At 39.2% G+C, this 27224-nt stretch overlaps 1 protein-coding gene across 4 annotated transcripts in view; it reads right to left on the bottom strand.

Annotated features, from left to right (window-relative positions):
• MAP3K5 (mitogen-activated protein kinase kinase kinase 5) overlaps window positions 1–27224 on the bottom strand; it is a 220358-nt gene that overhangs the window by 71717 nt on the left and 121417 nt on the right. For all 4 annotated transcript variants that reach the window (XM_021072505.1, XM_021072507.1, XM_021072516.1 and 1 more), the window contains 5 exons: window positions 21519–21678; window positions 18891–19044; window positions 12329–12436; window positions 5681–5730; window positions 3105–3200 (listed from right to left, as the gene is read on the bottom strand). In XM_021072505.1, coding sequence (XP_020928164.1) covers window positions 3105–3200; window positions 5681–5730; window positions 12329–12436; window positions 18891–19044; window positions 21519–21678 — 568 coding nt within the window. The remainder of the gene's footprint in view (window positions 1–3104; window positions 3201–5680; window positions 5731–12328; window positions 12437–18890; window positions 19045–21518; window positions 21679–27224) is intronic.

Raw genomic sequence — 27224 nt, 5'->3', positions numbered from 1 at the left:
GTTCTAACGAGGTGGCTCTGGGTGGGGCTCCTGGATGGAGGAGCTGTTCACAAGAAAGACCAAGCCAAGCTTAGAAGCTTTGAATTTTCAGCCTCACCCCTCATCCTCCAGAGAGGAGAGGGGGGCTAGAAATGGAGTAAGTCACTGATCATGCCTACATGAGGAAGCCTCCATAAAATCCCAGCAGTAGGGGATTCAGACAGCATCCAAGTTGATGGACATGTCCATACAGAGAGGGCGACACACCCCAACTCCCCAGGAAGAGAAGCTATGTGCTCAGGACCCTCTCAGACTTTACCCTATGTATCTTTTTTTTTTTTTTTTTTTGTCTTTTTGCCTTTTCCAGGGCTGCTCCCCTGGCATATGGAGATTCCCAGGCTAGGGGTCTAATAGGAGCCATAGCCACCAGCCTACGCCACAGACACAGCAATGCAGGATCCGAGCCGCGTCTGCAACCTACACGACAGCTCATGGCAACATTGGATCCTTAACCCACTGAGCAAGGCCAGGGATCGAACCCGCAACCTCATGGTTCCTAGTCGGATTCGTTAACTACTGAACCATGATGGGACTCCACCCTACGTATCTTTTCATCTGGACGTTTATCTGTATTCTTTTTATCATTTATTTATATATATACATGTTTTTTTCTACTGTACAGCATGGTGACCCAGTTACAGTTACATGTATACATTCTTTTTTTTCACATGTTCCACTGTAAGTGACTAGACAGAGTTCCCAGTGCTACACAGCAGGATCCCATTGCTAATCCATCCCAAAGGCAATATTCTTTATCATATCTTTTAATAAACTTGCATACGTAAGTAACTATTCACCTGAGTTCTGTGAGCCTTTCTAGCAAATTAAATCCAAGTAGGAGGTCATTGGCATTTCTGATCTATAGCCAGTATGTCTAAAGCACAGGTGATAACTTGGGCTGGTGACTGGCATCTGAAGTCGGGGGAAGAAACAGTCTTAGGGCACTGAACCCTTAACCTGTGTGTTCTGACTCTATCTCCAGGTTCAAATGCAGGTGTCAGAGAGAACTGCTTGTTATGGGGGAAAACCTCCACACATCTGGTGACCAGAAATGTCAGAAATGAAGTGTTTTATGTGGAGGAATAAAGGAGACACACAGAAAGAAACATGGTGGGAAGAACTGGGTTTTTCCCTAATAGGAAGGAAAAAACTGAGTTTTTGTTTTATATAGTACTTCTTTTCATCCATCCACCCATCCATCCAAACATCTATCTATCCATCCTTCCATTCAGCAAATACTCATCTAGTGCCTACTAGAATCAAGAATTGTTGTGGCCTTTGGGAATATGACAAAGAACAAAATAGACAAAAGTCCATTGTGGAGCTGGGAGCCTCTCTATGGAGTTTGCATATGATGCCTAATTCCTAACTCTTCCTTTCTCTCTCGATACTTCTTAGAAGTTAAGAACAAGGAAAAAACAAACAAACAAACCTGATCAGAATGAGAGCTCTACTGAAGATTACATATCTTGATAGTTAGAGAAAAAAGCAAGTTCAACCAAAAGGAAGAAGAAGATGAAAGATCCAAATAAATTCTAGTTTCAAATACAAACTCTAAGATCTGGAGTAAAGACTTCCATCAGCTACTCACACAAAATGTTTCAACATGAACGTCTCTCAGCAGAATATAACACTTCTAGTGGGACAGGAGAACAGTGTAATTTTTAGATACTTGGATTCTGGAGTCACATAAGCCTGGTTCAAATCCCAAATTTTATGCTTTTTGCTATATAAGACTATAGGCTAGTTAAACTCCCTAAGATTCAACCTTTTCAAAATCTCCTTTCAACAAAAATATTAATATTACCTACCTAATAGACTTTATTTGAAGATTAAAATAGGTATTAGGTCTGGAGTCAGCACTCCATAAAACTTAACTATAATTATCACTGAAACAAGCGAATATAGCCTTGAGAATTTAAATGTAACTAAAAGTATACTATACATGCACTAGGAATTCTTTCTTATTTCCAAGTCTTTTTTACTACATGTTTTACAACAATAAGGATAAAAATTTAGCCAAGAATTGTAAATTAAACATACACATTTTTTGGTACCACGATAAAAATGATGGTATATTGTAGCTAGTGTGTCAATCATTATAATGGGGTCAAATAGTGATTATTTGAAGAACAATCCCCAGCAAAATTTTAAGTCCAAGCTGGCTTTTACCTGCACTTTGGTGCCTAAATTGTCACTAACCTTCATAGGTCCCCTTAATTAGTCACTTGTGTTCTAAGGAACCATGAAGTATGTAGTTATTAGCCCAAGAGAAATATACCCAGGGAGGTTAACACAAACATACACTGCAGTCCATGGATTTTTTTTTTTTCTTGATTATTTTTTATTGGTGTAGATCAGATCACTGGCTCTTTTTTTTTTTTTTTTTTTTTTTCTTCTTTTTTTTAGGGTCATACCTGTGGCAAATGGAGGTTCCCAGGCTAGGGGCTGAACGGGAGCTGTAGCTGCTGGCCTACAACACAGCCACAGCAATGTCTCATCCTTAAACCACTGACCAAGGCCAGGGATTGAACCCACATGGAACTCTCATGGATGCTAGTCAGATTTCTTTCCGCTGAGCCATGACAGCACTCTAGATCACTGTCTCTTGACTCAGTTTATTCCTCCAGCAGAATATCAAATATAATTAGTCTAGGGTAGGGCTCATGCACTTTCTAAAGCCCACCAGTTGATTCTAATATGATCCAGATTTAGGAACGCTATTGTAGATGATGGTGAGATTACTCAAAAGAATTCGAGTTTGGAAATTTTGGTAATCACGTAATAAATGAGCACTTTAAAAATGAGACATAACACTTGGTAATTATTTGGTAAATTCGATTAGCATTTTGTCTGTGGAAGAATAAATCATGACTAAGAAAAAGGCTGATTTATTAAAGACAGGCCCCCAAATTCTCTGTTAAGCCACATAATTATAAAACATCAACCCAAATGAAATATTTATATAAGCACATGGCCATGGATTCTTTATAGGAACCACATGCTCACTCACTAATTAAAAATAATCTTCAGGTAAGAACACATAAACAATGACTAATACGTACTTTTTACAGTGAAGTTCTGTACAGAAATAGATTTGGAAATCGTCGGAATTGTGAAGCACATAAAGAAAACAGCACCGTTCTTCAAATTTAGAAATACTGAAACAAACAAAAAAAGATTTATTCACAGTAATCTCAATACTTCCATGGAATGAAAAATAAATGCTTTTTTGTATTCAGTCCCAATTATGATATCAATGTTGTTTGTACCAAAAAGTTGTAAGTGGCACCTGAAAAAGTGACATTCCCTTTACCACAATACTAAGATTATTTCATATTCTGAGAACTGTCCTCCTACTTGTATCTGCAGATAAGGATGCTCTTGGGTGTTGTCAGTACATGAGCTATGTGTCCTACCACTCAGCATGAAGAAGGGGTCTGGTCTGCATGGGGAAGGGATCTGGCCTGCCAGGGGGAGGGGTCTGGCCTGGATGGGGAAGGGGTCTTGCCTGCATGGGAAAGGGGTCTTGCCTATTGGAGCATTCGACTGTGTGCTGGGAGGAAAAGCATAAATATCAGCTGGCTGACTGACCGTGGTGATTCTGGTCCTATGAGATCTGTCAAACTATAAAACGCTTCCAAGACTAGGAAGGCGATGTGTGGAGCCAGTAAAAGGACCTCATCAGTTGCAGAGATTTTAGAGCAGTAAAGAAATGTGAAACAGCACTTGCTTTGGACTCGGCAAGTTGTTTACTTTACAGCAATTGAAACGATTTGGGGTTTGCCAGTCAGGCCTTGCTCTTTGATGCCAAGGGTTGCCAAGTATTTTCTGTAATGAGCCAGAGAGTAAATATATCAAGCTTTGCAGGTCAAGCTACTCAGTTTTGCTGTGGGAGCAGCCTTGGACAATACACAAATGAAAGACATGGCTGAGTTCCAATAAAACTTTATTTACAAAACCAGGCAGCCAACCATATCAGGCCTGTGGGCTGCTTGTAGTTCACCAAACCCTATTTTATGCCTTTGATTTGTAACGCACATTATTTGACTTTTTAAAGAAATTCTATCCATCATTTAAGGCCTAGCTTAGACCTTATCCTCTCTCCCTTTGCTACTTCTCTGCAACAGAAAGACTTCCTCTTGCCCCTCTGGTCTTTGAACATACTTCCACTACTCTCACTGTACTGTCATTAGCTGTAAATGTCTGTTGCCCTGCTGCTTTGGGAATGCTTCGAGAGCAGAGTTCATGTCTTAGTCATCTTTGTATCCTTAGCAGAATAGGACTCGACATTTGACACCTAGCTGGTGCTCAGTAAATGCCGGTTGACTGAGCCGAGCAAGTCCGAAGTTGATGCAAGCAAGCCCAACTGCTGACAGCTTGATTTTCTTCTACAGTTTGTCATCTATTTATAGAGGAGGAAGCCAAGAAAAGTTAGCTTTCTTTGAAGTCGCACACTGGAACTCAAGTTTCCCAACATATAAACCAGCAGTAGCCCCATGTAAGCCTTCCATGTTTATGCCGTCAGTCACAACAAAGGTGATGGAGTTATTCCGTACCTCATTAAAGAAAACTGATTCATCAGAAAATAGATATGATAAAGTGAAATTTATATTTCCCATGCTTTCTCTTAGATGGGTTGTTTAAAATTGCAGCAACAAATAATGAGTGTCTGGCTAAGGATTGGTTTAAAAAATTAAACATTAAGAGAGTAATGCTTTACTTGAGAAGGCATGGATTGGAAAGTTCTATAATGAGTCAGTCTGGCATGTTTCTGTTCACATCATTCATGAGGTAACAGGTGGTTTTACCAGGCAAACTCTAATTATGGGTGACTCAGACAGCTCGACCAGTTCATGCGCCAACAACACCAATTACTACGATGCCAAAAGCAATAGCATATTGCAAAACTTGCCTTCAGAAATCTGGTTTTTCTCATTTCTATTATATGGGACAAACAATAGTAAACACAGCTAACTTGGTTTGAAATTTGCAAGAGTTGGTTTCTTATCAGCTTCTATAGAATAAGTATTTAAGCACTTAAGCAGTGGCTCTTGATTCTGAAAACATTTCATTTCTAAATTCCAGGAATCAGCACTATGATGGCAGTGTCCGAACTGACTGAAGGGAGCCACCATAACCTTAAGATCACTTCATTAATGCTGACTTCAGAAAAAGCTGTTAAAAAATGAATTCCCATAATCTTTCCATATGAATATTAGCCATAGAAATCAATCTGATAGATGGTATGTATGCTGTAGATCCATCTATGGAGAGATTAGTTCCTTGTATATCAAAAGACCAGAAAAGCCATCCTCCGACATAATCCAACAGCAGAAAGGACCCCACACAGCTCACTTTTACCTTCACCTCGACTCTGGCCCATACCTCACATTTGTCCCGCAGTCACCATATTATAAGTAGGTGACAAATACAGAGTCACTTCAACTAACAGTGAAGGTTTTGTTGAACATCTTTTCGTAACGGCGAGAGTGAGGCTAAAGAAAGCTGAGCATCTTCATCAAGAGAAGGATTCTTGAAGTTCTTTGCATTTTTAAATCATGACTACAAGTCCTACCCAAAACATTCATATTCTAGAAAAATATCTTCTAAGTAAACAAAATGTGCCAAGGAAACTTACCTCACTCCCCTGACAGAAGAAGCACTAAAATTCCACTCATGTATACCTTTCTGGAACACAGGGGAAGAATAACAACAACAAAAGTTGAGTTATCCAAAGGAAAATAACATAACGATAATTTTGTTTTATTACTCTTTAATAACATACACAGAGCAATTTTTCCTAGTGCATAATTCTTCATAGACAAACTATCCAATGGAAACTCTGTAATTCATTCTTAAGCCACAAGGGTGATGTTTACTTAATTTCCGTACTTCAGTAAAACAGCTTCCAAGAGAACCTAGGAGAATGCATCTCATTAAATTCTAAGACTTAATTTTAGCAGATGAACCTAATACCTCTTGTGCCTTGATTTTCAAAGTAAAAACCCCAGTGACCAAGATAATTCACTTATTAGAATTGAGCGATACTTCTGTTCTAAGAAAGAACAACACGAATTTGAATAAAATCTCTGCAAGGTTTTAAGGATAATTACTTCTGAATTATCTTTAGTTACATTTTTGAACTAATATGGTGGTTCTATTTCTTTAGAAAATAGTACAGCCAGTATGTATACACTGTTTATCACAGCCACAATGTGTTGTTACCTAATTTACGTAAAATTCAATACACTGTTAAAGTTTAAACATAAAAATTTCAATTAGCATATGATAAACATGGGTGATTTGCAGGATCAAGATGGGAAAAAAATGTGGGAAGTTATTTCTTGAGTTTATTACTAAAGCTAAATCAAAATTAATATTAAACCCATGTGTCTTTAAATTAATGATGAGATACATGGCATTCCCTATAAAGATACGTCTGACAGCAGTACAGAATTAATAACATAAATATTTTTAGAGAAATAAAGGAGTTGATACATGCATTTAAGTTTAGTAAGTACTGTACTGTAGTCAATTCAGACTGCAGTTCAATTCTGTAAATGCAAAACAGCCAGGAAAACGAGCTCTTACCCACCCACTTAAAATACTGCCAGAGGCTGAGGTCTTGGCTGGGCTAGTGAAGTGGATACCAAAGCATGTGGCTCTGAGGTGGCCCAGAACTCTCTTTTTGGCCAAAGCAATTCAAAACGCCACAATTTATATCCACGGCACCTAGTTCTTTGCTAGGACCATGCAACTTAAAAATAGATCCTTTCCAACCTGAAGTAGATGTACTAAAAAAAAACTACTTTCAAGGCACATCAGCCAGGTCATGGGGATGTAACCTGAATTAACAAAGAGCAAGCACTGCCATGAAGCTCAGGGAGGGACGAGACCACAGAAAGGTACTCCTGGCATGCAGCCTTCTTAACCAGTGTACAGAGGGACTTAAATTAAAACAGCAGCCTGCAGCTTCAGCTGGTAATTTGGAAAGTTGCTTCTAAATCCTGTTGGCCTCAGGTGACCTTCTAAAAATATGTGACCCAAGAGCTGCAGCTGTTACCTGCAGGATCCTTGCACACAATGCAGCCTTATCCTCAGAGCCTGCAGCCAAGCTGCTTTCTAAGGTCATCCCCCGGGTCAGGAGGGGGGGTTGAGTGTGGAACCCATGGGGCAGTGTGCAGACCTGCCACAGAAGACAGCAACTGACAGCACTCATAAGACAGCCCTGGTACAATCTATCTTCCATCAGTCCTGTTCTGGGAGCCGCCAAGGAGAGATTTCCCAGATTGATGGAGCTGGGTTTGTAGGAAAGGAGTAGAGCATTTCCAGAATGTTAGGTTCCTGGAAGGTTGCAAGTGCTGCCAGAGAATGTTCCATTTCAGTGGTGTTACAGCCTGAGATGGAATGATCCGGATTGAGTCCTCTTCCCCACCTCCCTTGCTACTGGGACTCACCACACAGAGGTGCTAGTGAGCTACAAAGCCAGCAGGTAAGATAAAAAGTCTAGGCCAGCCTGAGAATCAGCGGAAAAGGGCAGAGGCAGAGCTGGAGTGATAATCAGCCCCAACAAGGCCCAAACCAACACTCAACCTAATCCAATAAGCACAAGCGCCATTTTCTTGGAACTGGTTAGCCTCACATCTGGCACCCAGGCTGCAGCAGGAGTGAAGACAAAGAGTTAATACTGAGCTAAGGTGGCAGGAATTATGCTGTGGCAGACACTGCTGGTTCCCCAGGCAACAGCCATTCTCCTTCTTCACTAAGAAAAAATGAATTCTTTCAGGTTCAGGTGGCAATGTTGAGGGATGGTGACATTGATTTGTCTTAAATCGGCCATGGTAAGCCCATTTCTTCAATTGCCAAGCTAGCGACTGGCTTAGGCATGGACACATGATGCAACTTTTGGTGCTAGGGAAAGGCCCTGTCCTTTGGATGCTGTCCGTGTGAAGTGATGCTTGGAGCTGCTCTTTAAGACCAGGAAGTTGAAAAACAAGAGCACCTAGACAATCCAACTCAGAATCCTAACACTGTGACGCCCCTGAAATTAGCCCAGGAATGACCCATCTCAGAAGGTGTAATATGAGAGAGCATTTCCTTATTATTTAAGCCACTTTTAGTTGGGAGTTTTGTAGCTAAAAGCTTCCTTGATGAATAAGAGCATCATAAAATCAAAACGGAGAATCTGGGGGAAACATATTCCCCTGATAAATTTCCTGGATCTTCTCTGAGCGGCCACTGGCTGGAGCCGGAGGCGGGGCAAGGTTGGCCCTTAGTCCTTTACTTGGGATCCTGTGGCCAAGACTGGGGGTGCTTAGATTCAAACCTCAAGGGAGAGGAATTCTAAATATCAACGCTATAAAATATCTTGCGAAAAACTTGTCTCTTCCTAGATCTAGATTTTTCTTTCATGTGCACATGCAGATGTTCTTCAAACTCTTTTATCCATTGAACAAAGGGAGAACTGTTAAAGGACTAAGATTTCAATTAATTTGCCCCTGACCATAGAGTAACTCCTCAAGTTTTCCTGAACTCTTGAGACTTAGTACAATCTTCAAGCTCTGAAAGTTGCTAGGTAAAGTATATAAAAGCTCATATAAAGGTTCATCCCACATCTTAGAATGAAAATACTGAGTGAAGAAATAATATGTGAAAAACAAAAAGCAATACTCTGTTGTTTTAAAGGAAAAAAATTTAAACGTTCTATGAACAAAAAAAATCAACTTCCTGTTTAATGTTAAGACCTATTGAACCTGTTGTTTACCTGTTATTTGATTATAGTTATTACCGTCGATCTAAACTAATAAAACAATCACAACGTTATCTTTATTGCTTGTCCTCATTCTAATTATATCACTTCTATTTTTAAAAACAGGGAAAATGGCAGTGGTACTGAATACACTATGGGTAGAACTAGGGTTTGCAAAGAAATTGACATAAATTTACAATGGGAATGGATTGAGTTAAGAAAGCTTGTTTTTAATGTTTTATTTATTTATTTTTTTTAGGGCCACAACTGTAGCATATGGAAGTTCCCGGGTTAGGGACTGAATCGGAGCTGCAGCTGCTGGCCCACACCAGAGCCAAAGCTTGTGGCAATGCCGGATCTTTAACCTACTGAGAGAGGCCAGGGATCAAACCTCGAACCCACATCCTCACAAACACTCTGTTGGGTTCTTAACCTGCTGAGCCACAACAGGAACTCCCAATAAAGCTTAAACTGTTGAACAAGGAATATTTTTACACTAAAGGTAATTGGCGGTGCGGACAATGCAGATTTAATACTTCTTGATCATAAGATGGTAAAAAAGCAGAACAATTTGCAGCCTAAATCTATACCTCTTCTTAATGCACTAATTTATATCCTACTATATTTATTTCTTAACATAATATAAAAATTATCTCTGCAATTATCACAAAGCATAAGAGAATCAACATAAGGCTAACAGTGTTAAACACAGAACCCCCAGAAAAAGAAAAATAATGACAACTAGCTGGAAATAGTACTCATTTTCCAAAAATTTCTGGCTTACTTTCTGTTCCTTTTCTGTCTTCCAAATAACTTCTGGCTCTCCACTCATTCTCGGGGCCTGCCTTGCTAATCGCTAATTCCTTTAGCCCCATTCTGTTTCCAAGTGTCCTTGGATAACCTTGCTCTTTCCCATCAAGCTTTTGAAAAATCTCCTTTCCCAGATAATAATGTTCATGTCCCTAACCTCTCTTAGTTTTTATAGTTTCAACTGGATGACTACCCTACTTCTGCCTGTGAGAACAGGTAGGCATATACTTTAATGTAAATGAAACACTAGTTACTTTAAAACAATGTTAACAGGATGTACATAGATAGTTATGTTAGTTATCATCAATTTCATCTCTGGACAATACCACTTGGAGCCATGCCACCTTGCTGGCTGTAGGCTGGAGGTTCCAAGGATCCCCTCCTTGGGTTTGATTAATCTGCTACAAAAGCTCACAGAACTCAGAGAAAACATATTACTTACTAGATGACCAGGATACTATATACAGATAGATCTCAGGCAAAGAGCGGGCTGGAAGAGACGCCTAGCTCAAGGGAGGGAAAGGCCTTGGAGCTTCCATGCTGGCTCAGGTGGCCCGCCCTTTCCAAATTTCCAAGTGTTCACCAACCTGGATGCTCTCTGAATCCTGTCCTTTTGGGGTTTTATAGAGGCTTCATTGCACAGGCACATTTGATTAAATCACTGCCCAGTGCTCAATGATTCAGCCTCCTGCCCAGCTCCTCTCTCTGGGGCATGGGAATGAAAGTGCCAATTCTCTAATCACCTGGCTGGCTCATCATCTCATTAACATAACAGAAGACACCTTAAGGCTCTCAGCACTTAGGAAATTCCAAGGGTTTTTTTAGGAACTCTGTGCCCCAAATGGGGACTAAGATCAAATATCTATTTCTCACTATGAATTGCAGTATCACCGTTCCCTAATGCAGCACGAACAACCTCCCAAATGATTGGTGCCATGCCATCTAAAGAGATGAGCCGGGTTAAATTCTGGGGTTTCAATGTGAGGGCTTAGTCCATATGCTTACCGCCTCAACTTTATTCCTGTCGTGGTTGTTACTGTTGTTACCATATATGGAGCACTTATATGCCAGGCTCTGTGCCATAGGCTCTACCTACATTATTTTGTTTAACTTTCAAAACAACCTTTTGAGGTGGGTATTACTATTATCCCATTCCACAGATGACAACACCACAGCATTGGAGAAGCCTTATTTCCCCAGGACAGTGATAGGATTTGAGCCCACATCTGTTGACTCAAAGACATTTCAAAAAATTGACAATGACATTTTAAAAACCTGCAACCCCCTACCCTCAAATATACTTCCTGATTCCCTTTTCTGCTTTATTTCTCCCTTTTCACCATTTAATATACTCACGTATTTAATTATTTGTTTACTGTCTGTCTCCTTTAGTAGAAAGTAATGGTCAAGAGGGCAGGAGTTTGGATTATTTTGTACACATCTTTTTCTCTCCTGCCTGACACAGAGTTAGCACTCCTTAAATATCTGTTTAGTGCATGGATGATGCTTAAAGAAAATTATAAGGGTCTTCTGGAAAGTACCAAAAAATCCCCCGCAAAACTACATTGCACAAGACTTTGCTCAATTTGGTGGTTTATCCTAAGGACTGGAATTAGATCTTGAAGAGATTCTATTTTTTTTTTTTTAATAGTAGGATGATTTGTACACACTTTAAAACCGATGAAATATAGAGGGGTAAAGGGTTATCCAAGTGATGGCTCTGAGTAGAAATAAGAGCATTTAAGATTCCTTTGAAAACTGGGGGCAGCACAGCCCACCTCATCTGGTGCCCGGCACAGGAGCCAGTGGCTAATCTGAAATGTAGCAGCTACACAGTTAATCAAACAGCGAGAAACAATGATAACTCTAATCATACCAGTGGAGGACTAGAAATAGCGATATTCTGACAGGCTTTCTGGAACTAAGATATGCATCTTTTTTTCTTTTTTGGCTGCACCCGAGGCATATGGAAGTTCCATGGGCCAGGAACTGAATCCAAGGTGCAGCTGAGATGTTCACCGCAGCTTTGGCAACTTGGAATCCTTAGCCCACTGCGTCGGGCCAGGGAGTGAACCGGAGCCTCCACAGAGACAAGCTGGATCATTAATCCACTGTACTACAGTGGAAACTCCCTAAGAGATGTATCTTTTAAATCATATATATATATATATAGTCTCTTTGTCTTTTTAGGGCAGCACTTGCGAAAATGGAGGTTTTTAGGCTAGGGGTCAAGGCAGAGCTGTAGCTGCCGGCATATGCCACAGCCACAGCAACACGGGATCTGAGCCGTGTCTGTGACCTACACCACAGCTCACGGCAAAACTGGATCCTTAACCCACTGAGTAAGGCCAGGGATTGAACTCACGTCCTCATGGATGCTAGTCGAGTTCCTTTACCACTGAGCCATGGTGGGAACTCCCTAAATCATATATTTAAAGTTATCAGGTCTTCGGCACATAATCTATAGCATAAATTCACGAAACAGAGAAAATAGTCCCATTTGAGCGCCCTTTGGATGGCTAGGTCATCTATAATAAAAATCCAAACAGCTGGATCATATTTTATTAAATGAGTGAAATCCATAACCAACATTTAACAAATTTTATATGACAGATAAACACACAGTAAGCTGTTTCTTCTTATTAATGCAGGTATTTGCCAGACTATAAAAGGCCAGGAAGGTATGAAGTCTTTCACTATTAATACTCTTGTCAGCTGTACACTTACCTTGTCATCAGGAAGCACATGCCAAATAGATATGGTCTTCTCCTCAACTTCATTGTTGATTGACAGATACGAAGGCTGATAGATTTTGGTTGGTTCTAATATTAAAACCTTGAAAACGTAAGGCAAAGAAATTAGTATTAGTGACTTAGGATTTAAGCCATTTAGAGCTATTATAACAACAGTGCACTGATGAGGCTGAATCCAATACTGGCGTAAAACCATTTTAACTTCTGATTGCTCTACCCCTATAAGTCCTTTGAACATTTTATGGTGTTAAGCATTTATAAGTTCCAATAATGTCATCACCTTTCATTGCTAAAGAAGTTGGAAATAAATTTTTGAAGTCCATATGTTGGCTTGCCTATCCCCAAGGAATTTACTAATATGTATTTTTGAAAGCTTTTATTTTATCTTGCAATCAATTTATAATCTAGTTCTGTTTTAAAAGTGTTTTTTAATTTTAATTATTTTTTTCTAGGATAGTTGATTTAAAATGTTTCGGGTGTACAGCAAAGTGATTCAATTATGCATATCTATTCTTTTTCAGATTCTTTTCCCATAATCTATTTCTACAAATATAAACACATCAAAGAAAGGCAGAAATGGGATAAAACAAATAATTCTGTGCACAGAAAAGACTCCATATGTAGAATATCACATGCTTATTTTAGATTGCCTGTAACCACATCTTATCATACAGAGGTAGTAGTATGATTTTCATATTTTTTTTTCTTTTTATAGTCGCACCTGTGGCATATGGAAGTTCACAGGCTAGGGATCAAATCAGAGCTGCAGCTGAGGCCAATACCATAGCCACAGCAATGCCAGATCCGAGCTGCCATCTGCTTCCTACTCCACAGCCACAGCAACACCGGATCCTTAACCCACTGAGCAAGGCCAAGGATCGAATCCCCATCCTCACAGAGACAACATCAGGTCCTTAAACTGCTGAGCCACAACGGGAACTCCTGGTTTTCAGACTCTTGTAAATAGACTGAGAAATGATTTTGATTATTATTGAAAGAGTTTTATATATGGACATAGTTGTATGAAATAATACAAATGTTTTTGCCCAGCTTGCAAGATAAAACTGGTATCTTCAATAACGCTTTGTGAGAGAAAAAGAGAGAAATAAAATTTGCTCCTATTTTGTAGACATTCTAGAGATACATGACAAGTGAGATGAGACTCCCTATCAAAGGACTGGACAATGTACTATATTATTGCAAATATCTCATGTTAGGAGCAAAGAACACTAAAAATGCCACACATGCCCTGATTTCAAAGGTGCTACAAATATTATCTATTTGTACAGTGCTTAAAGGCACCTATCCTAGCTCAAATTTCTTGTGCAGTCTTAAGTAGGAATATTCAGGGAAAAAAATACTTAACATTCAGAGAAACTGGAAAAATTATTTGTTATTTAAGTTCAGGTACAGAGCACTAGAGAAAGGGGATTAGAAAGTCAAAACCTTCTTTACTTGAGCATGAAAAACTTTAAGGGCACAAGAGAATTCTAGGTCAGGCTCTAGCTAGGAAAACAAGATGGCATATATCATAAGTAAACACACAGTAAGAGCCCAGTGGGGAACATGGTCTGATTCAGAAAATACCAGATGAATCAAGGTCCAAATTCCAGACAACAGAGAGCTAAGTGACACTGATTAATAGCGAAAATCATTCATTTTCAATCTTGGCAGAAATGGTGCTCTCAAATCTGAGTATTCCAGTATTTGTGAAATTAAAACTAATAATAGGGAATAAAAGGTGGTTTTCCCAAAATAGGATTCAAGTCACTCCACTGGCAATGAGAACACACCTTGCTCCTTAACGACAGGGGTACACCATCTAAGGTTAGAAAAGCACAGCACAGAATATCTCCTGTCTTCTTAAATGATGGATTTATTGTTGTCTCAAATATTTCTCTCTCTCTTTTTTTTTTTTTTTCTTTTTAGAGCTGCAGGCATGGCATATGGAAGTTCCCAGGCTAAGAGGCAAATCGGAGCCACAGCTGCTGGCCTATACCACAGCCAGAGCAATGCAGGATCTGAGATATGTCTGCAACCTACACCACAGCTCATGGCAACACCAGATCCTTAACCCACTGAGCGAGGCTAGGGATTGAACCGTGTCCTCATGGATGCTAGTTGGATTTGTTTCCACTGAGCCACAATGGGAACTCCCTGAAATATTTCTAATAGGTAAAATCTGAACTATGAGTTTTTTCTATCTTGAGATAAGGAATAAAAACTGGTTGCAATTATTATTGTCTAACGTTTGCTGAGCCCTTTGAACTGCCCTTGAAATGACAAAATGTGAGGAATCTGTAGCATGCATCGTGGATGTCTCAGAAAGGCGGAGAAAAGACAAGGAAAGGGGGCAATTTGACAGAATCGGCCAAATAGAACCAGCTCAAGAGTATACACATTCTTGCTTTTAGTTTCCAGTCTTTTAGAGTGGTTAACATGCAAATTAACTGCTCACTTGCAATGAGTGAAGGAAAACAGCAAGGCCTGTAAATTAAAGAGTAGCTATTAAGTAGGGTTACATGTCTAAGCCCCTTTAGCACCTGTGAAAGCTCCACACTCTTCCTTTTGCCTGACATTAAGTGAAGGGTTGGTGATCTCTGAACTTTTCAATGTAGGAAGGAAAGAAAATATACACAGGAGAGAAGTGACGAAAAATAATAAATGGAACTGAACCCAAATAATAATAAATGATAGGGCTGCTCAAATCACTTCCCAAAGAAACTTGTGTCTGTTTTCTTTTGTGCAGGGTCTCCGTTATGTCTTGGAGGAATGAGCATGGCCATGGTAGTGAGATGAATGGAGACAATTAAATTAAATATTTTCTAATAAGGTTATCTGGTTTAGTCAAATCCAGTTCCAAAGAAGGATAATATAATCACCCAGTAAAGACCTACCACTGCAGCTTTCATAAGCATGAGCCACAGAAGATGCTACTCTAAGGACAGGAAGACATGTCAGTGACTGACATAGAACCAGGGGTACTGGAACTTGCCTTTCTCTCTGCAGTAGAGCAGGGGCACCAAATCCCAATGACGAAGGGAGGTGGGGGAGAAGGGAGGGAAGGTGAGTGAAGCAGGAGCAACGGGGCTGTAATTGACATCTTAAATGGTAGCAGCTATTGGCTCAAGAGATGGCTGCTTTGGGAGAATCTGGTCACAAACTGCCTGGCCCTTTAACTTTTCCAAAGTAGTTAAAAATCTGGAATTTTCTGTGAACTCATCTTATTTTTCACTTGACTTTTTATACACTTCACTATTATTTTTTAAGTTGAAATGCTCCGCCTTTTCATCCATTCTGTCCATCTTTCCTCTGTTTTCTTTAACACAGTAATTATACTCATCTGACATCCTTCTCTGGCAACTCCAGTATGAGAATCACCTGGAGGAATACCTCTATTGGCCATTTCAGCTCTTATTATCAGTCACTTTTTCCTGCTCCTTAGAATATCTAGTAATTTTAATTACAGCTGAATGAGACATTGCAGAGGCTCAGGATAATATCTTTCCAAAGTTTGTTTGTTTGTTTTTTCTAGCTAACAGTTAAATTATTAGTGTCTGATCTGGATCCTATCAAGGCTTACGTTTATTCCAGCTTTGTTAGGGTGGGTATGCTTTAGTTTTGCCTTTACTTGGAAAGCACAGGCTCTCTGCGTCTCAACTAAATGCCTGAGTGTTCACTACGGTCTCAGCCTTCTAGCTGGGCCCATGGTCCGGCATCTTATCCCTGCTTGATATATATTCCAGAATATCTACAGGGCTGTCAGTCTTCTAAAACATGCCCTCTGCCATTTCTGGTTCTGATCTCCTAATCAGCAAGGGAACTTATCTCAAAGTCTATTTAAGCCAGGTAGGCTTCATCCACAATCCAATTTTAATCAAATACGGGGACAGGTAGTTGTGTTTATCCAGGATGTGCTTACTCCTTGTTCACATTAAGAAGTGCCCTTGGACTCAAGGGAAATACACAGGCAGGATCCTAGGACTCACTCTTCAAGCCTCCCTCTTCCCCAACACCCTGGCCCTCCCATTCCAGCTGTCTTAGAACCCCAAACACCGATTCCCACCAGCACTGCCCAGGGAGAAGCCACCTCCTTGAGCTGCAGCCAGGAAAATGACCTTAGAGAAAAAGAGCAGGTGAGGCGGGGCTCAACTCAGGGACCGCCTGTTTCCAGGATGGCAGTCTTGAGAGGATTGTTGTTTAATGCCTGTGAACAGTTGTTTCATATATTTTGGTGGTTTCCTTTGATGAGTTGTAAAGTGTGCTTTCCCAAGAAAAGATTATCTCAGAATTTTATAGCCATTTATAGCAGTACCAAGAATATTTACTCCATTCTTGCCAACATGGAAAGTCCAACTCTTTATTTTTAAATATTGGCAAGAAATTCTTTTTTTTTAAGAATCACTGAGTGGTCTTTGAAACATAGGGACTTAACCATATGCATAACCTCACATATAATAAGAGAAATACTAATTAAAACTACCCCAATACGCCATTTTTCATCGTAAGTTTCATCGTAAAGTACAAATCTGGTAAACAGACTTTTTTTGGAGACACCTTATAAGAGCAGGTAGTTTCACAAGTTGCCAGTGGGAATATTGGTGGATATGGTCCCTATGGAAGGCAACATACAAGATAAATCAATTCCACTTCTGGGAACTTACCCTACACAGGCATTTGCACACAGGCAAAATGGCAGAAGTACAATGGTGTCTTGGGTTCATTTGCATTTTTGACTACCCAGTGAGATTAAGAACCTTTTTATATGATTACCCATTTTTCTGCTTCTTTTGCTTATCAATTTGTAGGAATTTGGGTTCTTTGTTTTTCTGCATATTAGGCAAATTGATCCTTTTGCAACATTAGTATTAAATATTCTCTCCCTAGCTAGCATTTGCCGTGTTTATGGTAGATTTTAAGTTTTTTAACAAAAAATTTGAATTTTTCAAGTCAATACTTGCCTTTGGGGCTTAGATGTACTTTTCTTGCTCACGAAAGCGTCTCTTTCCTGGATTATATAACTATATTCTCTCACTTTCTCTCAAAGTTTTCTGGTTTTAATTTTTTTTACATTCATATTATGACGGACTCATTCACATTAAAGTAACTTAAATTAGCTCAGAAAAGCCAATATGAGTGGTTTCTTTTCATAGCCAACTTTCTTAGTCCGTCAAGTCAACAGTTGATTAAAGACTTCAATTCTGCGCTGTCTTCTTTCACCACCACATTTCCTGCCATCCGAGCACCAGCTAAAGGCAAGCTGCCAGCTCACTCTGAGATAAGTATTTTCCTAGTCTGCACATTATCTAAGCTAGAAAATAGAGTGAAGTGTTTTAGTTTGAAAGGCTTTTCAACTAAAGATCCTGCTGAGCTTATGGCTTCATCTGGAAGCAAGGGTAAAGGAAGCGTGTCAATGCCAGTGACGGATTTAATTAAATGAAACAGTTGATCCCATCAACAGGAACTTGAAAACAAGATTTCAGAAAAAGAACTGAGAGCTGCTACCACCTCTGAGTATGGAAGATTGAAACTGAGAGGGCTCAAACAGAGAGATCTATGGCATCACTTTGCAAAGAGCTGCCGGTAATTCTCAAATGTGATGCTAAAGCTATATTGCTTTGGATCGTGTTCCGAGAACTATCAGGATGTGGATGGCACCAGCTGAGATGGACAAGACATTTTTAAAGTGTATGTGTGTGTTATACATTTAAACATCTAAATTTGATAGAGACTAGCCAAAATGAGGTGCAGACCAGAACCTATGAGGCATCATTTCTCATGAGCTAAGAGCACCATAAAAAGAGACTGGGAGCACCACGTCTAACTCTGACCCACATGAGTAATAAGTGAGAGAGTTAGGGTAACAATGCAAGGGAGGCTGACGCTTTTCACCATGGTAATGCTGACGATATTGATGATGACAATGTCAACAAAGCTGTGGCATGAATTAAAAGCACACATCTATCTGGTCTGAAGAGAAATCTTGACTTCTTGAGCTAAGAGATAATCTTTTCCTAGGGAAGCACCCTTTACAACTGAGCCAGAAACCAAGTTTCCTAGCAAAAAGATGAAAATGTATCTCATTTCTCTGATTTTGAGAAGTACTTTTAAAAAGTAAAATTTAGGAGTTCCCGTCATGGTGCAGCAGAAACGAATCCAACTAGGAACCATGAAGTTCGATCCCTGGCCTCGCTCAGTGGGTTAAGGATCCGGCATTTCGGTGAGCTGTGGTGTAGGTTGCAGACACGGCTCAGATCTGGCATTGCTATGGCTGTGGTGTAGGCCGGCACAGCTTAGCCTGAGAATCTCCATATGCTGTGGGTGCAGGCCCGAAAAGCAAAAAAAAGTAAAATTTAAAGCATAAGCTAAAGCAAATCCATTTGCAGAAAATACACATACCAACCAGATGATCATCATCTGTCATTTTAGGGCATGAAAACCAGTACATTAATCCTATTACAATCTCAAGTGCATGATGTTCTTTAAATAAAAGAAACAAAATAGAAATGTCCTAGAGTTAAGTGAAAAGTACTTACTGGAAATCTAACTACGGTGACATCTGTCTTTGTGGCCTCAACCAGGAAATCCATCCAGAAGTCCACAAGTTCCTGTTTGGCAATAGGCTGTTCTGAAGTCAGCTTCACAAAATGCTTATATATCAAAATTGTCTCTACAATAGACTTAAGGTACCTAAAAATCAAAAGACATGAAGCACAAAAATAGGCAAATTTAGAACCACCTGTTCCCATGTATCCCAGTCTTACTCTGTAAATATCATTGAGTATAGCTCAGGAAAATCCACTGAATAGTTCATAATAACCTACATGGGAAAAAAGAATAAATATTTTTATATGCATTCATTTTGCTATACACTGGAAACTAATACAACACTGTAAATCAACAATACTCCAATAAAATTATATTTAAAAAATTATTCATTCTGGGGAGTTCCTGTTGTGGCTCAATGGGTTAAGAACCTGACTAGTATCCATAAGGATGCCGGTTTGATCCCTGGCCCTACTCAGTGGGTTAAGGATCTGGGGTTGCTGTGAGCTGCGGTGTAGGTCGCAGGTGCAGCTCTGATTGGACCCCTAGCCCAGAAACTTCCATATGCTGCAGGTGTGGCCCTAAAAAAAGAAAAAAAATTATGCATTCTCATTCACCAAACTTTACTATTTGTTATATGCTGTGCACTATCATGTGTTAGCGCATTCACAAAAATTCAATAAAGTAGGCTGTTTTACTCCCACTGAAAAGATGAGGAAACTGAGGCTTAGACGACTTAAGCAATTGGACTGGACTATACATCTACTTAAAACATAACTTTTAAAATAATACCTATGTTCTAGTCAAGGAAGAGGTTAATGCATTTGTCTTAAAATTTGCTTCTTTGAGAAAGCTTTTATCAATGGACACTTTATAAGAGATATTATTTTTCTCTGAAGTAATTCAGCTCATATATACTATATGAATATCCTCACCCCTTAAGACAGATGATGCCTTGAAGGAAAAAATTTAGGAAAAAGTGAGGAGCAAAGTAATTATTGAGATAATATGTATGTAAGCACTATACTACAAAACTATAAACTATATATATATAAACTACAAAGTATAAATGTGGATTTTAAGTTCATGGAAACAAAGTATTGTTTTGTGCTTATTACTACTGTATAAAGTAACGTGTCTTCTTGTCAACAGCAGTCAGGATACCTCAAACCAAAGCTCTTTGCACCTGTGCTTCAGTCTCCTCCTCAACCATGAGAATGGCTGTCATAGAGAAATAATCCACTTAATTGCACGGAAGGTGTGCATTTATTGGTTCATTGATTTCATGTCATTTACTAAATGCCTGCTGTTGACATGCTACTGACAGTGCAGCCCTATTCTCAAGCTGCACACTGTGCCAAGGAGACAAAAATGTAGAAGGTCCATGAAATAAATACCCATGGAGCCGTAACTAACAAAGATACAACTAACAAAAGCTACACGGGCAATATCAATAGAGATATGACTAAGGAAAAGAAAGAAAATTCCTGAGGCGAAAGAATCACAGGTACATAACACCATCCACGATCTTCTCTCTGGTGTGGGGAAGGGTTTTAGGTGGGTTTATGTGGTTTATGAGCAGATGTGACCAGCAAGTGTGCCCCAGGTGGAGAAGAGTATGGGAGCACGAAGCTCAGCCTCTGCTGAGATGCATGCAGGGAGCCCAGAGCTGGCTGTTCACTGTAAACTGAGAGCAGCGTAAACCCAGGGGAATGACAAGGGCTGAGGTTTAATGACTAAGGGCGAATCTTGCTTGCCGCACCAAGGCTGTGAGAAGCCATTAAACTCTACTGATTTAAAGATTTCAATGGAGGGGATGGATCTGACATGCATTTCAGAAAGATCAGTATGGGGAGGATTTGCTAACGAAGGAGACTTGCATGTGAGGAAATGCTTTAAGAAGCCCTGAAGGTCTGCCTTGGTGGACAGCTCCTCAAGTGGTCCCTCTGATGGCACGAGGTCAGTGGCCAGAGCTCTGAGCAGCTCCGAGCCTTTCTTGATATCCCTGTTCAGCTTTAAAGTCTGTACAAGCTAATGGTCAATCATTACATGCGATGCATACTGAAAAAATGAATAGTTCTAAATGCAGATGGAATTTTGTTTTCCTCGCTCCAATCACCACATCCACAGTGAGGCGATACGGGTGCATGCCAAGAAGAATGTGAAATTAAAAAAAAAAAACACACCTAATAGAGGAAACATCTCAATGTGTCAGTAAGCCCTAAGTGAAAAGCAAGAATGAGATTGGCTCCTGAAGGATACAAAAGGCATGTGTTTGGAGCAGAGACCTGGGAGGCTGAGAAGGAAGCTGCAGATGTAAATTCGAGGCCTCTGCATGATTCAAATGGATGCACTGACCAACCTGTGCTAGTAGGTCGGACAATGTGATAGAAAGGCTAGGCTTGGTGGCCGGTGGACATCATCCGTGTCCAGCTAGCAGAACTTACATACAACCCAGTTTATTTATAAGCATCAGTTTTTCCTCCAGAGTCTGCATTTTATTCTCTAAGCAAATAAAATCACCTAATTGTCAGTTCAACAACTTTAACAATTTAAAAACAAGTGATAGGCGCTTTCACTAACAATGACTGTAGGAACATCTAACAATTGACTGTTACCATGCTGGTGTCTTCAGCTTAAAAAGCTTTTCAGATGCTTGAATGACTCTCAAGTGGTCATTGGCCAGGACACTTGCCCCCAGGAAAAAACCAACTTCCCAGTAGCTCTGGAGTTTTTCCAAGTTTCCTTTTTTACCAAGAAGGCTACTTAGCTTCACCCCTAGAAGATAAAGAGAGAAAATAATGTTACAAACACAAGGCAGGTAGACAGAGCTGATTTTTTATTAAAAATCCAAATTAAGCTTTCATTTCTCCTTTCAGATTAAAATAGCGGTGTTAAGTTTCTAGCAAGGGCTGAAGTTCACTGTAAAAAAAAAAAGTCAGACTAATCAGAAAGGTACACAGAAGAAAGTGAAAATTTCCCTTTAATTTGAAAATTCCAAAACTACTAGTGTTGCAGTGATATACATCATTCCAGAATTTTTATATACGTCTGAATATGCATAAATTAAAAGGTGACAACACTCAAAAGTTTGCTATGTAACCTCCTTTTTTTTTTTCATATCATGGATTCCTTAGTTACTTGAAAGGGAAATATGCTAAAATTCTATCAGTCAAACTAGAAATGTATAAAATATATAGAGTTTGCAAGAGTAAAAGCCTAAAATAATTAATGATTTTATATGCAAAAACAGTTACTATACATTTAGAAAGTTAAAGAAATAAAGAAACTGACAGGTAACACTGTCTCGATTATTGTGGTTTTTAAAAAGACTTGAAATCAAGTCCATGTAAATCCTTCAACTTTGTTCTTTCTCAACATCATTTTGGTACATCTGGGTTCTTTACATTTCATTCTAACTTTTAATCCCTACTCTCTCTTGTACTATTTTTGCATTTGTAAGTATTGCTTAAAAAGAATATGCTCTGGGAGTTCCCGTCATGGCGCAGTGGTTAACGAATCCGACTAGGAACCATGAGGTTGCAGGTTCGGTCCCTGCCCTTGCTCAGTGGGTTAACGATCCGGCGTTGCCTTGAGCTGTGATGTAGGTTGCAGATGCGGCTCGGATCCCGCGTTGCTGTGGCTCTGGAGTAGGCCAGTGGCTACAGCTCCAATTCGACCCCTAGCCTGGGAACCTCCATATGCCGCGGGAGCGGCCCAAGAAATAGCAAAAAATAAAAAAAATAAAAAAATTTAAAAAAGAATATGCTTCTGGAGTTCCCATCATGGTGCAGTGGTTAACGAATCCGACTATGAACCATGAGGTTGTGGTTCGGTCCCTGGCCTTGCTCAGTGGGTTAAGGATCCAGCATTGCCGTGAGCTATGGTGTAGGTTGCAGACGCGGCCAGATCCTGCATGGCTGTGGCTTTGGTATAGGCCGGTGGCTACGGCTCCAATTCCATCCCTTGCCTGGGAATCTCCATACGCTGCAGGAGCAGCCCTAGAAAAGGCAGAAAGACAAAAACAAAAAACAAACAAAAAAAACCCAGAATATGCTTCTGCAGAGTTGTTTAGTGTCACTAACATCTACAACATATGCCAGGAAAGTCACTTATTTATTTATTGTCTTTTTAGGCCTGCATGTGGGGCATATGAAGGTTCCCAGGCTAGGGATCGAATTGGAGTTGCAGCTGCCGGTCTACACTGCAGCCATAGCGACACCATATCCGAGCTGCATCTGAGACCTACCTATACCACAGCTTGTGGCAACACCAGATCCCTAACCCACTAAGCAGGGCCAGGGATCGAACCTGAATCCTCATGGATACTATGTCAGGTTCTTAACTTGCTGAGCCACACGGGAACTCTAGGAAAGTTAATAAGTGTCAGGCAAGTGATTGGAGATTTGGGAGTGAGGTAAAAAGATGGAATAACATAGAGCGGCATAAGGCCATTCAAGGACTGTCCAGGGAAAGTGTAGCTAGTTCGTCTCACTATTTGCTATTTATTAATAATCTCAGAGTTACAGAAGTTTACTTGCTAACTTGTTCAGTAGAGATGCCAATAATTTCTGTCTAGTGAAATAGTTAATCTCTAAGATTTATAACCTGTTGGTCATAAACTAGCTTTTTAAAAAACTTAAACTCAGAAATCTGATTCTAGCATTGCTTTGTTAAATTATGAATATTCTAGCTTCTTAAACTCACTTGAAATAGGACATAGCCTCTTACTGTTCCCATGAGTTAAATCAAATCTTTTATATCTTATATTAACTGAGTAATGAATTTACCTTTTTGAAATACTTTAATGAAAAAAAATATTAAAAAACCTTTATACTGCTTTTTATTATATAATTCCATGTAAGCCATGGGTATCTTAGGAAAAAGCCTATTTGGGAATTCTTCACATTTTGTAACAATAAATTAAGAAGAGAATAGCTTTGCCACCTTAAAATTTCATGAGACTGAAAAAAATCATACATGTGTATGTAATGACATCTATGATCTCCTATTGGGACATAAAAAATAGAACAAACACAAATGGAAGAAGAACGTGCAGGGGCAAAATAAGATACTAAAAATGTGTGTCTCTATCAACTTCACTTGAAAACAAACATCTCTTTTTTGTGTCTTATTTGCAGAACAATGAATGCAGGACTGACTGATGTAGGACCAAATCATTTAAATATTTACTAGGGATTATGAAAGTACTTAGCAGTAACATTACAATATTAGTTTTAAAATTAAATTTCATATTTATTCTTACACATCATAAATTCATTCTACGAGGGTGATATTTAGCTTTGGTCATGGCATAAATGTGTCACATGATTGTGACACTGAGCCTTTCAGCATTTGGACAAAAAGTATTTTTTTTTTAATGGCAGAGTATTTTTTACTAAAATACTCCTCATTTTAACTTTCCATTGTGAAGAACATCAAACATACATGAAAGTAGAAGAAACACTACTGTGAATGGCCACATTTTCAATGACTGCTAACATTTTGCTATTGCTTCATCTCCTTGAATATTTTTGCTGAATCATTTCAAATTAAATTACAGATATCATGACAATTCACCCTTAAACACTGCATCAAATACCTTTTAAAAATCTCCTACGTATCCTATTTGATTATTGCATCTAACAAAAATAATTCCCTCAATTATCTAATATCTGGTCCTAAGTCATGTTCCCTAACTGTTCCCCAAATATCTCCTATAGTCTGTAAAAAAAAAAGGAATCTAAAACTACATCTGTTTTTTATATCTCTAGGTCTCTTTTACCCTGACCAATCCACCCACACTTTTTTCCATGATATTGATTTTTTTTTTTTCTTTTTAGGGCCACACCTGCAGCACATAGAAGGTCACTGGCTATTGGAGCTGCAGCTGCTGGCCACAAACACAGCCACAGCAACACTGGATCCAAGTTGCATCTGTGACCTATGCCACAGCTTGCAAGCAAAGCCAGATCCTTAACCCACTGACTGAAGCCAGGGATCGAACCCACATCCTCACAGACACTATGTTGGCTTCTTAACCTGCTGAGTTACAACAGGAACTCCTCCATGACATTGACTCTTTGAAGAGACCAGGAAGGAAGTTCTGAAGAATGTCTTTACGTTCTGGATCTGTCTGATTGCACTTTGTAGTATTATCTGACTTATTTTTCTAGCCAACTGTAATTCCTATTAACTGATTGTTAGATCTGAAGGTTTGGGTTAAACATTTTTGGTGGGAGATTTCATAGGAGATGCTGCTTACTTCACGTTCACTGTATCAGGTGGCAAGCCACCATTAGGGATGCCAGTTGCATCCCTGACAGCTGGATCCCTGGGGGGACATATACAATGGACGGCACAGGTCCATTTGTTCCTTTGTGATTAGCAAGCAATCTGTGGGTGAGCTCTGGTATCATGTAAATACGGTGAATGAAAATTAAAAAAAATAAACATCTTCTCTTAATGGTTTTAGTTCTAATTGATGATCCTTGTCAGAATCATTATTTCAACATCACTATCATTATCAGCTTTCTCATTCCTTCTACTTTATTAGATACCACTCTTGAAGAACACATTCTCCTGAAGAATGTATAGTTCGTATGTAGGATGCCTTAGGAAGAGCTTTATCTCCTCAACTGGATGAACTACAGTATCCTTTTCAAAGGAAGGGAAGGGACTAAATTTTTTTCCCTATAATTTGCAATTTTCTGAGAATCTGGTCAACCCCATATATGACAATTGTTGGGTTTTTTTTGTTTGTTTGTTTTTGGGGCCGCAGTTGTGGCGTATGGAAGTTTCCAGACTAGGGGTCAGATTGGAGCTACAGCTCCCGGCCTACACCACAGCCACAGCAACGCCAGATCCGAGTCGACTCTGTGACCTATACCACAGCTCATGGCAACACCAGATCCTTAACCCACTGAGGGAGGCCAGGGATCAAACCCAAATCCTCATGGGTCCCAGTCGGGTTTGTTACCACTGAGCCACAATGGCAACTTCTCTGTGTTTTTAAATCCTCATGGTAAATAGCCAAAAAAAAATCAATGACTACTCAAAAACTGAGAAAGTAAAACAGATCATGAAGCAATTAGTTATAACCTCAAACAAACACACTACTAGAATTAAGAGTCTTTGCACAACAGATTATGTTGGGTTCGTTACCACGGAGCCATGATGGGAACTCCCATCTTAATTTTTAATTGTTTACCATTTATAAATAAATCAAATTTCAAAATACAACTAAAGAAAATATTTCCTAAAATCCAATTATTATCAGAACTCAAGAACTCTAATTTATGTGTTCGCTGGGAATTAACAGAAAAAATGGAGGATATAATTTATATCTTATAAATTAGTTATCTTATTTATATCAGAAAATTTGGATCAAAAAAAGCATGCAGTTGTATATTTTTAAATATGCCAAAAATGTTTTAGTCTTGTTTTTTATCATACACTATTAACATCATTATTAAAATATTCATTTATTTGGTCAACCTGTTTTTCTTTGAGAATTCCTTTAATCCCATTTTACCATATAAATACTAAATTTAGATCAACCTAGTTTTTTTTTTTTTTTTTTTTTTTGTCTTTCTGTTTTTTTAGGGCCGTACCCACAGCATGTGGAGGTTCCCAGGCTAGGGGTCCAATTGGAGCTACACCATAGCCACAGAAACAAGGGATCCCAGTCACATCTTTGACCTACACCACAGCTCAGGGCAACACCGGATCCTTAACCCAATGAGGGAGGCCAGGGATCCAACCCGCAACCTCATGGTTCCTAGTCAGATTCGTTTCCGCTTCACCATGACAGGAACTCCCCCTAGATCAACCTATGTTAATCAACATAATTTATTATTGAGTAGAATCTAAATTAGTGAGTTTTAACTGCCTTTTAGTTATTAAGAATGTGCAATTTCGCACATAGTATTTTAGACGCCTAAAAATTAGCTCTTATAGGAGCTAAAATTTCATTATCAACTCACATTTTTAATCTGTGTATGTTTTGAAATTTCCAAAATTAGAAATTCAACTTCATATGTTTTCAAATGCTTGTTCAAGATGTATTATGAGTGAGCTCTTGTAAAAAATTGAAGTATATTTCCTTTACAAAGTTACATTAATCACAGTTCCTCAAACCTCAGAGTGCTGGCCATTCTTTTCTTCTTTTCAACTTTTAAAAGCTATAATTGGCATAGCACTGTGCAAGTTTAAGGTGTATAATGTGCTGATTTGATACGCTTACATCTGGCAAAATGATTACCGCTATAGCATTGGCTGACACCTCAATTACGTCATGTAGTTTCCTTTTCTTTTTTGTGGTG

This window comes from Sus scrofa, chromosome 1 (genome assembly GCF_000003025.6).
Source record: "Sus scrofa isolate TJ Tabasco breed Duroc chromosome 1, Sscrofa11.1, whole genome shotgun sequence".
Classification (NCBI taxonomy): Eukaryota; Metazoa; Chordata; class Mammalia; order Artiodactyla; family Suidae; genus Sus; species Sus scrofa.
Note: the sequence above shows the minus strand (reverse complement) of the source record. Positions and strands in the feature narration are given on the sequence as shown.